The 15476-nt window shown below is 46.4% G+C and overlaps 1 protein-coding gene across 1 annotated transcript in view; it reads left to right on the top strand.

Moving 5' to 3' along the window:
- Positions 1-531: 531 nt before the first annotated feature.
- C21H16orf72 (chromosome 21 C16orf72 homolog) overlaps positions 532-15476 on the top strand; it is a 30575-nt gene continuing 15630 nt past the window's right edge. Inside the window, exons 1-3 of the mRNA XM_045992668.1 lie at positions 532-1176; positions 1844-1924; positions 14657-14932. Coding sequence (XP_045848624.1) covers positions 951-1176; positions 1844-1924; positions 14657-14932 — 583 coding nt within the window. The 5' untranslated portion in view covers positions 532-950. The remainder of the gene's footprint in view (positions 1177-1843; positions 1925-14656; positions 14933-15476) is intronic.

Raw genomic sequence — 15476 nt, 5'->3', positions numbered from 1 at the left:
TATTCTTTCTCTACGCCCCTAGCCGTTTTGGAGCCCAAGGAGCTGGGGCAAGCGTACTGCCACCTCAGACACCAGGGCGCGGTGGCCCGACTTAATTTCTGGGGCCCCTGCTGCCGGGAAGCGCCTGAAAAGACCCCGCGGGGCGCGGTCGCTGGGCCGGGTCACGTGACCGTCACTCGACGCCCCGCGGGGGGAAAAAGCAACCACTGCGCATGCGTACCTTTTATCTTTTTTTTTTTTTCCCTTTGGTTGGCTTGGAAGCAACCACTGTCAGCTCCTCCCCCTCCTTTTCCATCCTTCCTGACACACGCTCCCTTCCCCCCGCCCATTGGTTACGTCAGGCAGACAGGACGGTAAGCCAATCATGGTGCTGTGTTCAGAGGCCGGCACGCGGAACCGGTCGGATCCGACCAATGAGGGCGCTCAGAGCGGGCGCGCCCCAACCGGGCAGGGGAGCCGAGGCCGAGTGGGCGGTGCTTCCCCAGTCAGCATGTGGGCGGGGGAGGGCGGGGACCAGCAGCCGCAGAGGCGTCGACGGCGGCGGCGACGACGACGTTCCTCAGTCTTCGGGGTGGGCTCGGCGGCGAAGGCCGGGCATTGCGGAGGGCTCGGCGGTCAGCGGCGGCGGCCCTAGGGGGGCCGCAGTGCCATGGGTGGGCGGTAGACAGGCTCAGGCCGGCAAGGCGAGGGGCGGCGGCGGTCGTCCAGGCCGCGGCGACCTTCGGCGGGGCCCGGGGGTGGGGAGGCCCGGGGCGGGGGTCGTCCCGGACAGCGCGGGGCCGCGGGGCGGGTCTCGCAAGCCGTCGGGGTGCAGGAGGCCTGGGCCGCCTCGAGGAGCCGCCGCCGGCAGCTGGGCCCCGCCGCCGGGCCGCTCGACGACGACGCTCCCGCGGGGGCCTCGCCTGAGGAGGACGCGGCGGCGGCGGCGAGGCCGCGGGAGGCCGCGGAGGATGGAGGAGCGGAAGGAGGAGGGCGAGGCCGAGATCCAGGAGCACGGGCCGGAGCACTGGTTCTCTAAGTGGGAGCGGCAGTGCCTGGCTGAGGCCGAGCAGGACGAGCAGCTGCCCCCCGAGCTGCAAGAGGAAGCGGCGGCCGCCGCGCAGCCCGAGCACAAGCAGCAGAAGCTGTGGCACCTCTTCCAGAACTCGGCCACCGCCGTGGCCCAGCTCTACAAAGGTAAGGCCCGCCGCCGCCATCTTGCCGCTGCCGCCGCCCCGCCACTGCCACCGCCGCCGCCGCCGCGCCTCGGGGTCGGCGGGTCGGTGGAGAATCCCGAGGGCGGCCGCCCACCCGCCAGCTGGGCCGGGCCGGGCCTCCGCGCCCCCGCCGCCCGGTCGCCCCCTCCCCACAAGATGGCGGCGTGGGGGGCGGGCCCGGCGGGCGGCGGCGGCCGAGCGGGGGGCCGGCGCGGGGGGCGCTCCCGTTTGGGGCCGCTCTCGGGGGCCCGCCCGCGGCTGAGGCCCGGCTGCTGGCGCCCCCCGGGCCGGCAGGGGAGGGGAGGGGCCCCGGGTCACAAAATGGCGAAGGGAGGCGGCGGGGCTGGCCCATTGTGCCCGAAGCCAGCCTCGGGGCGGGGACTGGGAGGGGGCGCCTCCCTCGGCCGCGGTCGGTCCCGGGGTTGCGCTTCTGGGCCCCGCGGCTCGCCCTTGCTCCCGCCGCGACCCCTCGCCTGCCGTCCTCGCAGTTCAGTGTGGGATCCTGAAGCCCTGGAACAAAATGGCGAAACCTAATATGGCCGTTCCGGAGTGATTGACGCCCAAATAACATCTTCTCTCTCTCTGTCTCTCTCTCTCTCTCTTTCTGTGTCTTTTGTGTTTTTTCCCTCTTTCCTCCGCTTTTTCAGACCGAGTGTGTCAGCAGCCAGGACTTTCTCTCTGGGTCCCCTTCCAAAACGCAGCCACCGCCGTCACCAACCTCTATAAAGGTAAAGATAACCTTGCTGCATTGCCGGCTAAGGGGAAGGGCAGCCTGCGTCAGGGTTGGAGCCCTGCGCTGTGAGGGTATTGGACACCCTTCCCCGGATCCAGACTGCCGGAGGCTTTGCTGCTGCGGAGTCCAGCCACCAAGTGCCCCGGGTACTTTGTAGGTTGAGAATTCCCGGCATGGTCTCCTATATCCCTGCACCTCAGCCGGGGCGTGTGACCCCCCTCCGGCCCTCCCCCCGGGCGCGTTTGACACTGGGGGCAGTTTGGAATGTCATCCCTAAGAGGGGGCTGCTGAATATCCTGCCTGGCACAAGACAGGCTCCCCCGCCCCAAGTGTCGGTAGTGCGGGGTTGAGAAGCCCTGAGCTGGGAGACCGGCGAGGCCTGCTGCTTCTGACAGGCGAGGGCACCCAGGGAAGAAGGGAGTTTATGGTGCCACAGAGAGGTGAGCACTTCCCGGAGGAGTCTTGAGTTAGGCAGCTTAGACCGAGGTATTTTCGTCGCATTTAAGTGCGCTGAAAACGAGCTGATTGGAATAATCTGTGCATATTAGCATACTGCTCTTCCTAGCAACGTCAAGTGTTTGCTTTCAAAACTACCGCATATCTGATTGTATATTGTTGGCAGGAAATGCGTGATCAGAGTTTGTGTTGATAGATTTGTGTTTTATGGTAGTGTTTTTCTGGAGCTAATCCTCACCCCTCCCCATGACGTGAAGATATGTAAGTAAGTGTTCTTGTTTATTGTGCTCTCAGTAACCATGGCTTTACATTTTGTGTCTCAAATGATTTTGAAGATTTGGAAATTGGGATTTGATGCTTCTTCGAGATAGGGTGTCTGTGGAGAAAGGATTTGAATTTGACTGTTAATCTTAGTAAAAATGTAATTAAATCAAATGCTTTCAAACTTGGGAGAAGCTGCGTATAGCAGTAATGGACTTAATGCATTTCAAAGAACAGGTTAAAACAAGCTGTGGAGCACCTTCTCGTATTCTTATTTTTGCCTAAGAATATGCAAATAATGGCAGCATTCTATAGGAAAAATACATTATTGTGAGACATCGTGGGTGGAATTTGCAGTTTTGGGGGTTAGTAATTTGAAAACAAAGTGAAACTGGTGAATAGAATGTTGATTTTAGGGAAGGAACAACTCATAGTCTAGGCCTGCGAGAAACGGGAAACACAGATGGTGCCCCAGTGGTCAACTTTGATTTTATGTAGCTGAGTTCCTTAAATTTTGACTCTTGAGTAAATTAACATCCATCAGTTCTAGAGGGTCTTCAGCATTGTCTGGATTGTTTCTTGGTTCCATCCAGAGACTTTGGAATAATACTTAAAATTTGTTTTAGAGACTCATTTCTTGGAGTATAATTTGGATACCGTATAATCACCCTTTTAAGAATCATAGCTTGAATTTGACAGACATATACTGTGACAACGTAGAGCGTCTATCTCCAACCCAAGTCCCTGGCACCACTGATGTGATTGTAGTATGTACGGTTTCCTGTTTCATAAAGTCATGAATAGAGCCTTATGGCACAGTCTTTTGTGCCTGGCTTCATGAACTTCCCATGTTTCTGAGATTGATCCACGGAGTTCATGCTGCAGGTGTTAAGTAGCTCAGTGTCCATTTTGGCCCTCTCCCCGACCCCAGTGTGTGTGTGTTTGTTTGGTCTGAGTAGCAGTCTGTTCTGTGTGTGGTGCTACCGTTTATCCATTTGTTTGTTGCAATTGATTTTTCTTGAAGGTGGGGATGGCACCATTTTTGGTGGCTTTTGTATGCCTCTCTTTGCCTAAGCCATACAAAAACATGAACATCCTTTAGATTTTCTGTTTAATTTTTTTTTTTTAAGTTTTTATTTATTTATTTGACAGACAGAGATCACAAGTAGGGAGAGAGGCAGGCAGAGAGAGAGGAGGAAGCAGGCTCCCCGCCAAGCAGAGAGCCCGATGCGGGGCTCGATCCCAGGACTCTGGGACCATGACCTGAGCGAAAGGCAGAGGCTTTAACCACTGAGCCACCAGGCGCCCCTAATTTTTGGTGCTGTTGTGTGCTATTATAATGTTATCTTTTTAGGATTAAAGCTGACAGTTTAGCTTCAAAATAGAAGATGGGTTTAGAAGCTGAACTGTGAAATAATCCCCAAAATGGATTGCTTGATTTGAAATTGCCTTTTATAATTTATTAGTTTTCCTTTGTTCAGAAGATTTAATTATAGACATTCAGTTTTTTTTTATTTAAAGATTTTATCCATTCATTTGACAGAGAGAGACACAGCATGAGAGGGAACACAAGCAGGGGAAGTGGGAGAGGGAGAAGCTGGCTTCCCACTGAGCAGGGAGCCTGCTGTGGGACTGATTTTGGGCTCTAATCCAGGACCCTGGGGGGTCATGACCAGAGCCGAAGGCAGACGCCGGACAACTGAGCCACCCAGGTGCCCTGAGACATTCATTTTTTAAAAAATGGAAATAAGGGGGGGGCACCTGGGTGGCTCAGTGGGTTAAGTAAGCCTCTGCCTTCGGCTCAGGTCATGATCTCAGGATCTGGGATCCAGCCCCACGTCGGGCTCTGTGCTCGGCAGGGAGCCTGCTTCTCTTCCTCTCTCTCTCTGCCTGCCTCTCTGCCTACTTGTGATCTCTGTCTGTCAAATAAATAAATAAAAATCTTTAAAAAAAAAAATGGAAATAAGGGGCGCCTGGGTAGTTCAGTGGGTTAAAGCCTCTGCTTTCGGTTCAGGTGGGAGCCTGCTTCCCTCTCTCTCTGCCTGCCTCTCTGCCTACTTGTGATCTCTGTCTGTCAAATAAATAAAATATTAAAAAAAAAAAAGGAAGGAAATGTTCTTGTTACTGCAAATGTGTTAGGTTGTTAGAACTGGTTTTATTTTATATTCTATTTTTGTTAAAAGTAAATGCATCCTTTTTTACCTGGTAGGGAAGGTGCGTTGTGGTTTGTGGAATTTGGTAGTGTAGCAACATACTCTTACCTGATTGAAAGAAAAGAGGTAATGCTCTTCCTCTTTTTCAGGGTGAAGTCTTTGGAGAATAGGACTGCAGCTGTAGGATTAATTAGATACCTTAAATAGAATCAGTGTAGTTAGCAAGGTAGGGTCACCAGTGCACGCAGCATTAAGTGTAGCGGTAAATCTAAATTACTGTTCATAGCTCCGATTAAATATTTAGATATAATTTACAAGAGGGGAGATTTGGAGGGGATGGGATCTCTTTAAAGGGCAGTGCTTCTGTATTTTTGTCTGATTGTACACTTAACTGGCAAGCTAAAAATGGCTTATTCTGCAGACTGGGGAGAGGTTGGCACTTCTACCAGGTTTTTGATAGCTCCTAAAGGGGCACATAGGAAGTTCAGATTGGAGGTAGAAGCCTAGCTGAGGGCCCCTTTTGATTGCTCTTGTGCTTTTGAAAAGTCTAAAGCTCAGTCATTTTGGTTTGGCTGGGAGGGTGTGAAGGAAAGTGAGTTGTGTCTCACTGTGGACAGAATTCAGCAGAATATGGAGTGTGTGGTTCTTGCTACTCCGTGTTGTAGGGCAAGACTTTGGTATCCTCTTTCGGAAAGGGGAGGAAAAACTCCTCTTGCTGGTTCTTGTTTCTACCTTCATTTGGTAGATCTAAAAAGGGTGATGTTTGTTTAGTTTTCAGTTATGTTCTGTTCCTGGCCTAGTACGTTTTTTGATATCTGCAACAGAAGAGGGTTGTGAAAAGTTACTGAGTTGGTTTTGATTTGGCCCAGATTCATGCTTACTGGGAAATACTTGACCACATCTACTGGTTTGCCTTTTAAAGCCCCCTCCTTGCATTTTCCTGGGCGCCACTTGTAATCTCTGTCTCTAGACTCCTCATTAGGAAATTGTTCTCCTTGTTTAATGCCAACTTCCTTCTGTTTGGGCTTCCTTGCTCGGAAGAAAGGTTGGACTGGTGGTTGTCCTCTGGGGCAAGGCTATCTTGGGAGCCCCAGTGGTCTGCCTGAGGTGGGTGCTGGTGCCTTACCTCTTTACCAGCGTCCTTGACAGAGTGTTTGATCACATCCCCCAGGGTCGCTTCTCAGCACGTCCCTAATGGTTTGTTTTCTCAGGGTTTTTTTTGTTTGTTTGTTTGAAGATTTTATTTATTTATTTGAGAAAGAGCGAGAGAGCGAGAGAGAGAGAGAGAGAGAGAGAGAGAGAACGAGCAGGGAAAGGGGCAGGAGGAGAGGGAGGCTGATGTGGGATTCGATCCCAGGACCCCGGGATCATGACCTGAGCCAAAGGCAGATGCTCAACAGACTGAGCCACCCAGGTGCCCCTGTTCTCTCAGGTTTTTGATGTTTTTTTCTTCTTTGACTTTTGTTTTATGGTTAGCTCCATTTCTTTGCCTCCACTTTTAATTAACTACTTACTAAAAAATATTTTAATTTTAATTTTTTTTTTTTTTTAAGAAGTAAGCTCTATATCCGTCGTGGGGCTTGAACTCACGACCCTGAGATCGAGAGTCACATGCTTTACTGACTGAACCAGCCAGGCGCCCTTGTCTCCACTTTTTTTTTTTTTTTTTTTTTTTTTAAAGATTTTATTTATTTATTTGACAGAGAGAAATCACAAGAGAGGCAGGCAGAGAGAGAGGAAGGGAAGCAGGCTCTCCGCTAAGCAGAGAGCCCGATGTGGGACTCGATCCCAGGACCCTGAGATCATGACCCGAGCCGAAGGCAGCGGCCTAACCCACTGAGCCACCCAGGCGCCCCCCCTTGTCTCCACTTTTAATAACTGCATTTGAGACCTTCATTGCATGTTGAGCAGTACTATGACATATGTTGAGAGCTTTTTTTTTCTTTAAGATTTTATTTATTCACTTGACAAGTGATCACAAGTAGGCAGAGAGGCAGGGGGAGAGAGGAAGGGAAGCAGGCTCCCTGCTGAGCAGACAGCCCGACTCCGGGCTCCATCTCAGGACCCTGAAATCATGACCTGAGCCGAAGGCAGAGAATTTAACCCACAGAGCCACCCAGGCGCCCCTGTTGAGAGCTTTCTGTTGATACTCTGTGTGTGTGAAAGATGTTCCTGGTTTTCTCCCTGACCAGCATGTGCCCAGGGAACATCTGTGTTCTAGCAGTGCTTGAAGAAGGCCAGCATTGTTAGAACGGCATCTACTAGACTGTTCTGAGTTCTGGTTCTGGCATGTTATTATGTAGCTGTGTGGTCCTGAAGGCAGATGATGGAGCAAGATACCGCACCATGGTGCTCCTTGGTTCTCTCAGGTTTAGAGGACAAGATCTGAGTTGAGGGATCTTTATGGTGAGTATTCCAAGTGCTTGACCTTGTTGGTGTTTAAATTCTGTTTTCCAGGTGTTTCTGGCTATGGGCAGTCCTTAAGATGAAAGGAAGCAATTCTAGGTTATTTTTTATCTTTGCATTTCTTCTTGTGTTGAATTAAGCTTTGTGGTGTGGTGCTTTCCATCTTCATCTTTCCCTAAAGGTTAAATAGAATCGCCAGGTGAGAAAAATGGTATGATGCCTTTTATTTAAGTCCTTGTTTTTGAGGCCTCTTGATGCCACATCCCTTCATAAAATGCTGTCTTACTTCAGCGTGGCCATCTTAGACTATAGGTAAAATGAAACTGAGCAGGACGCGCTAAAAATTTGTGGGCTTGGTGGTGAGTGATTTAAACAAATGGTCAGAGAAAGTGTGTTCCACCTGGAGATAGTGGAATTTCATCTTTTTTTTTTTAATAAGATTTTATTTATTTATTTGACAGAGATCACAAGTAGGCAGTGAGGCAGGCAGAGAGGGAGGGGGAAAGCAGGCTCCCCGCTGAGGAGAGGGCCGGATGGCGGGCCTTGATCCCAGGACCCTGAGGTCTTGACCTGAGCTGAAGGCAGAGGCTTAACCCACTGAGCCACCCAAGTGCCCCGGAACTTCAACTCTTAAAATTTGACTTTGTGGATCTGGTTTGTGACCCTTCTTTTGCAAAAAAAAAAAAAAAAAAAAAATACTGAACTTTGAGACTTTGTTCAGAACACCTTAGTATGGATTATAATTAGAAACCCTAAATCTCGGGGTGCCTGGGTGGCTCAGTGGGTTAAAGCCTCTGCCTTCCACTCAGGTCATGATCCCAGGGTCCGGGGATCAAGCCCTGCATCGGGCTCTCTGCTCGGCAGGGAGCCTGCTTCCTCCTCTCTCTCTCTCTGCCTGCCTTTCTGCCTACTTGTGATCTCTACCTGTGGAGTGAATGGATAAAATCTTTAAAAAAAAAAAAAGAAAGAAACCCTAAATCTCGAGGGTTTTTTTGTTTTTGTTTTTGTTTTTAAAGATTTTTATTTATTTATTTATTTATTTATTTATTTATTTATTTGATAGAGGGAGAAAGAGCACAAGCAGGGGGAGCAGCAGAGGGAGATGAGAAGCAGTCTCCTCACTGAGCAGGGAGCCCAATGCGGGAGTCCATCCCAAAAGCCCTGGATCATTATCTGAGCTGAAGGCAGGCACTTAACCCACTGCGCCACCCAGGCATCCCTTAAGTTTTATTCTTTAACCTTTGCTATATAAGGAGCAGTGGCCTCAGTCATTTATAACATCATTTGTAGATTGTGTGAGTTTTTGTAGAGGACATTGTCTTCTGCATAACTTTTCTGTGAAAGGATGTTTTGATTGCAGGTAAGCAGAAAGTACAAGTCAGGCAGGCTTCATTGGTGTGAACATGGATTGGTTTCTCTCCAACCCGAAGGCCAAGGGTAGGATTAGCTTCAGTCAGTGCCTCAAACTGTCCTGCTTTGTAGTCTCTTGGCCAGAAGTGGGTCACATGCTTACTCAGAACCAGTATCCTAGCTACTGTCTGGGACTATGCAGATTAGATTCAGACTAAACCATTTGTTCCACACTTTGAATGTGGAGGAAGCTCACCCCAGAGCTATCCAAACAAATTTGGAAGTACCTTTAGGAGAAGGGAGGATGAGGATTGGATGCCAGGCACATGGGGTTACTACATACATTTCTTTTCTGGCTCCTGTCCTTCTGTGTGTGCTAGGTGAAAATTAAGTAATTACCTAAATAGTGGAAGTTGGTGCCTATTTTCAGATACTTCATTGCTGGGGAGTACATGAGTTGTTTCTCAAAACAGTTGGAAAATGGTTTTATTTTTGCCTGTAATTCAAATCTTTGCTTCCTTTTTTTTTTTTTTCCATTTTATTTATTTTTTCAGCGTAACAGTATTCATTCTTTTTGCACAACACCCAGTGCTCCATGCAAAACAAATCTTTGCTTCTAATGAAACACTTTCAATACTTTTTTCCCCTGTGGCAGACTGGATGACTAGTTAACGCAAATTGAATTTCTAAGTTCAAATATTTTGTAGTCATTTTTTTTTTTTGAAATGTTGCTTTGATCTAGCAGTGTGCTCTTACAGTTTATAGGTCCTCTAAGGAGGATGGAGGATAGTTTCTCTTGTTTTGGGGAAGAACTACCTTAGAGAAGGAACTCTGTCACTTACCTAACTTTGGGCAAGGCCGTTTGAGCCTCTCAGTTCCAGTTCCTTGTTTAAGAAATTGGGATGTCTCCTCTGGCCAGCTCAAAAGGATTGTATCAGAAGCTATAAATAGTGAAATTGGATTAATCTGGTCTGTATATCATGCAAGAAAGCTGTACATTTGGTCTCCATCTCAGAAATTAGTTGATTCTGTGCCTGTTGTCCCCTGCCAGTGGTTAGAGGATTAGACTTCTAAAAATCTGGAATTCCATTTCAGCTGCTTATACAAAACAGTTTTTTGTTTGTTTTTTTAAGATTTTTATTTGTTTATTTGACAGAGACACAGTGAGAGAGGGGAACAAAAGCAGAGGGAGTGGGAGAGGGAGAAACAGACTTCTTGCCTAGCAGGGAGCCCAGTGCGGGGCTCGATCCGAGGACCCTGGGATCAAGACCTGAGCCAAAGGCAGACGCTTAATGACTGAGCCACCCAAGTGCCCTGCAAAAACAGTTTTTTAAAAACATAAGAAACATGGGACATCTACTGTGACTTGTCTGCGTCAGTTTGTTTCCTGAATAGGGAAGTGACTGTTGTGCTTAAAGGTTAGATTGACATTTTGATGCCCTTGGGGTTTGCCTAACCTTCAGACTTATGGCCCTGTTTCACAATGGCTTTGGCTTCAGTAAAATAATTTTGGACATAAGACTGTCCCCACAGTTTCTGTGCTCTGAGTTTCTAGAGTTTGGATGTCTATTTGTCAAGGTTCAGATGTATTCTGGGTAGTTTTTGGCAGAGAGCCTTGAGAAAGCCATCCTTGTTTGTGTTCGTTGTGCTGCTGTACACTTAATCAGCCTGTGATTACATTAAAATCTAGCACAGTCATGCCTAAGATTCTCCAGTATGTATTCACATCTCTCCTGTTTGATAGGAGGGTTTTATTTTCAACCACTTAAGTGTTCAAAGTCCTAAATGTAAGGACTGTGTTTGAAATGCTTTTGTGTCAACATGAGATTTTCTCTACAGGGAAATAACTGAAATTGGATTAATGGGGGTGGTAAGGTTATTGATTTGGCTTTTAGGATATGCTGTGAGTGGTACAAAACCAACTCTTGCCCAGGCAGTGCCAAAGTAGGTACCTGGAGACCTTAAATGTTCTGTCTGCTTTTCTCTTCTGTACTTTCTAATCTGTAAAAGTCAGTGTTTGTGGAATACCTGATACTTAGTTTGTTCTTGGTTGGTTCCGATGTTGAGACTTGCTCAGAATTTCTGAGATGAAATGATTGGTCAGTCACATAAAAAAATTTTTTTTTAGTTTTGTAAATTTTATTTTATTTTTTTATTATTATTTTTTAAATATTTTATTTTATTTATTTGACAGGCAGAGATCACAAGTAGGCAGAGAGAGACAGGCAGAGAGAGAGGAGGAAGCAGGCTCCCTGCGGAGCAGAGAGCCCAACGCGGGGCTCGATCCCAGGACCCTGAGATCATGACCCGAGCCGAAGGCAGCGGCTTAATCCACTGAGCCACCCAGGCGCCCCTGTAAATTGTATTTTTTAAAGATTTTATATATTTGAGAGAGAAAGCATGAGAGGGGAGAAGGTCAGAGGGAGAAGCAGACTCCCCATGGAGCTGAGAGCCCCATGCGGGACTCAGTCCCATCCAGGGACTCAATCTGATCCGGGACTCCGGGATTATGACCTGAGCCGAAGGCAGTCGCTTAACCAGCTGAGCCACCTGAGTGCCCAAGTTGCGTAAATTTTAATAAAAGAGCATCACAGCTTACTTAGATAACGGCCTTTCATGTAAACCACTGAATATTGCATTTTCTAGCTTTGTTCAAATCTGTGTTTGAAGCATCAGGCCCTCCCTTGGGGTGCCTTGCTGGCTCAGTCAGTAGACCATGTGACTCTTGATTTCAGGTCATGAGTTCAAACCCCACTTCCGGGTGTGGAGCCTGCTTTAAAAAACAAAAACAAAAAAAAAAACAAGCCTCAGGCCCTTGCAGATCTGATTTTTGGGAACTTCTCTTGTCCTCAAACCAAAATGTTTCTTCCCAGGATTGTCAGTTCTTTAAATAACTGCCTCAGGTGGCCCCCTCTCCCTTTGGCTCTTGAGTTCTGCGTTCAGTTGAGGGAGGAGGTTTTGTCGTCTGGTTTGGCAGTTGTGTACTTACATGCCCGCTTCATCTTAGCTTTACACTGCACAGATCTGCTTCAGACCTGTTTCTTGTAGTCCTTCTGTACCTCCGGTGTTTTCCCTCTCTACTTACAGTTCGGGCCTCCTTCCGTCTGGTTCTTGGAAAACAAAATTTCGTTGGTCATTCTGTTTGGAACCTGCTTCTCCACTTAAAAGTTTGAGTGTAACAGTTGTTGAAACCTGGTTGCTTCAACTTCACACTTTACATGTCTCCTTTCTCTGGTGCTGGGGGTTTTGCTCACAGTTGTGATTTCTCTTCAAATGCTTCGAGCGCTTTCGAAATACTTCTAGATACGGCTTTACCAAGGTCGTGTTGAGCTTATCTACTCCTAAGGTTGCCTTTATCTAAGTCTTTAAGAGATTGGAAAATGCTATATTATACTTGTAAATGTTATTTACCTTTTTTTTAAAAATGTATTTATTAGAGACGGAGAGCACAAGTTTGGGGGGGAGGGGTAGAGGGCAGAGGAGAAGTAGACTCCCCACTGAGCAGGGACCCTGACATCATGACCTGAGCTGAAGGCAGAAGGTGGCCTCACTGACTGAGCCACCCAGGTGCCCAATGTTATTTTACCCCCCCCCCCCGTTTTTTTTTTTTTTTTTTTTAAGATTTTATTTATTTGACAGGGAGAGACACACTGAGAGAGGGTACACAAGCAGGGGAAGTGGGAGAGAGAGAAGCAGGCTTCCTGCTAAGCAGGGAGGCCGATGAGGGGCTCCATCGCAGGACCCTGGGATCATGATCTAAGCCTAAGGCACACGCTTAATGACCCAGCCACTCAGGCTGCCACTGTTTTAAAATGGAGTTTATGCTTGCTTTGTTTATGATGAACTGATAAATCAGAAGCCATTGGTTCACATTGTAATTTGACCATTATTCTAGTAATTAGAAAGTGGAGAAATTACTTCATTCCACATATGCTTTTTATGTCTTTAGAATAAGAATAATCCAGTTCTCAAAGTTGTTATGGAGTTGACTTTTTTTTATAATTTTTTTTTTTAATTTTTATTTATTTATTTGTCAGAGAGAGAGCGCGAGCGAGCACAGGCAGACAGAGTGGCAGGCAGAGACAGAGAGAGAAGCAGGCTCCCCGCCGAGCACTGAGCCAAAGGCAGCCGCTTAACCAACTGAGCCACCCAGGCGTCCCAAGGAGTTGACTGTAGAGTGCTCCCAGGGGTGCCTGGGTGGCTCAGTGAGTTAAGCCTCTGACTTTGGCTCAGGTCAGGATCTCAGTGTCCTGGGATCGAGCCCCACATCGGGCTCTCTGCTCAGTGGGGAGCCTGCTTCCCCCTCTCTGCAGGCCTGCCTCTCTGCTTACTTGTGATCTCTCTCTCTCTCAAATTAAAAAAAAGAAAAAAAATCTTAAGAGTGCTCCTATAGACAACGTTTTCCATTTTTTTGTTTGGAAAAGTTTTCAGCAATAAGGACTGATCATCTAAGGAATAGGCCTTGATAAAGTTCTGCTTGTGCTGCCCTCCTGCACTCTTGCTTAATAATGCAAATTCATGCAGCTTGGGATCCTCTGTACTGGATTATTGTGCTTCTGGAATACTACTCTGTTGGTTATTCCTTTCCCTTTCTGAGTTATGTGTTTCAGACAAGGAATTTAGAAAAAAATCATGGCCCAGAAAAGTAATAGAGGAATGATTCTTTGTGCTACAGAAAAATTCTTGCTCTTAGAAAAGGCCCAGGGATAGATAGAACCACTGTCTTTAATGTCTTTAAAGGTATATTTTTGAGTTTCTGTGAGCTTAGCAGTTCAACTAAAAATAAATGGCAAGTGACTTAAATTTCCCAGTAGGTCAGGAATCATTTACTGAAAATGTGGTTCCATATATACAGGAGTAGTATTTATTTACAGGGAGACTGGGAGGCCAGTCTGAGAAATTTTTAAGGCAGAGTCTTTCAGGAATGACTGAGTTATGGGAAACTGTTGGCAACTGGAAGCACAAAGAAAGTATATGAAGGGAAATGAATGACTGTTTCCATTGTGCTATTTGCTTTTGGTGTTGAGTTGTCAGAATTAATTTTTCCTCTTGATTTTTAAAATGTTGGCTGCTGCCTTCAGTGTGTTCCCAATTCTTGGTACTGAACCTGTCAATAGTGCATCATCCCCAAAATGATATGGTAAATGCAGGTGGCCTGAGCAATGTGTATGTAGTATGTAGTCATCTGTTGAATGATGTGATGCTCCTACTTAGGATTAATTGTGAGAATTCTCATTTCTGCAGGCGAGTAGAGCTTAGTGGTTAATAACCACAGACCCTGGAGCACAATTTTAGGTCTTGTGTATATTCTTTGACCTTGCTAGAGTTGCTCAGTAGCTGTTCCCTTTTTGCAATAGGGGGAACCTTGTACCACTTTCAAGGTTTTTTGTTTGTTTTTTTTTTTTTTTAATTTGAGCAGTCTTTACACCCAGTGTCAATCTCGAACTCATGACCCCAAAGTAAACAGCCACATGCTCTACTACTGAGCCATCTAGGTGTCCCTCTCCGGTTAGTCTTACTACCTTTTTTCTCAGGTGAAGCAGCTTATAGTACTAATAGACATTTAATAACTTACCCATCATTAGTATTATTAAAAAAGCTAGCTTAATTAGATTAAGCTTAGCAAGATTTTAAAGGGAATAGCATTTTGAAAATGATAACTCGGCTAACAAGAAATAGTCCTCCTTTCTATTTAAAATTAGTGTTTTGGGGGGGGCACCTGGCTGGCCCAGTCAGAATAGCATGCAACTCTTGATCTTGGGGTTGTAAGTTGAAACCCTATATTGGGTGTAGAGATCACTTAAATAAATAAACCTAAAAAAGTTAGTTATTTGTTTTTTAAAGAACAAGGCCGAAGCTCTAGGACTTCATGATGTTTTAACTCTGAATTTAGACTATTAAGATTAAATACCATGTGTAACACTTCAAACAGGGGTGAAATACAGTTTAGTTTAATGGATTACTGTTAGATTTGAGAACCCCATATACTTAATGATACTCATTTTGTTTAACTTGTCATGTGGTTTTGTTTTAGAAAAGAATGGATCCTGGCTCTACTGATCATTATGTCTCTTTTTTTCTTGTTCTTTTTTCTCTGACAGAAAGCGTGGATACTCATCAGCGAAGTTTTGATATTGGAATTCAGATTGGCTATCAGCGACGCAATAAGGATGTCTTGGCTTGGGTTAAAAAGCGCAGAAGAACTATTCGTAGAGAAGATTTGATCAGCTTCCTGTGTGGAAAAGTTCCTCCACCACGAAACTCTAGAGCTCCCCCAAGACTGACTGTAGTGTCCCCTAACCGAGCTACTTCAACGGAAACTAGCTCATCTGTAGAGACTGATTTGCAACCCTTCCGGGAAGCCATAGCTCTGCATGGTAAAGCCGTTTAAACATATTTCTTTGGAAAAATGGTTAAGAGTGTGCCTGTGGACCCATTTTCACATTTAGGTTTAGGTCCAGATATATTGTCTGTTTTGTCTATTATAGTAACTACGTGCTCTAGAAATGTTTAAGTAGAATGTAAGCTAAGAACATAACGTGGGCAATTTTTGAATGTTAGTTAGCCCATCCTAAAAAATGTTTTTAGAAAGCTAGTTTGAGCTTATCAGTGTCACAATAACAGAATTTTTTGCAACGTTGATTAGACCTTACTGCTTTATACTGTTGTACATGTTTTCTTACTATTCTGAGTCAAAGAGGAAGTTCTTGTGTCTTAAGATTGTAGTACATTTCTGACTGCCATGAGAGTCTGGTCAGTGGCAGGCAAATGAGGCAGGTAATTGTTGGGCTGTTCTTGTGGGAACTCCCTTTGACCCTCTCAGTTACTGAGTGTGCCTAAAAGTGTGAGAGTTGATGACCCAAGTGGGAATGGACAGATATAAGAATAAGTGACTTCCCTTGACATCTGTTGTCCCTTAGG

Source organism: Meles meles, chromosome 21, assembly GCF_922984935.1.
Source record: "Meles meles chromosome 21, mMelMel3.1 paternal haplotype, whole genome shotgun sequence".
NCBI lineage: Eukaryota > Metazoa > Chordata > Mammalia > Carnivora > Mustelidae > Meles > Meles meles.
This window is presented reverse-complemented; position numbering and strand designations above follow the sequence as displayed.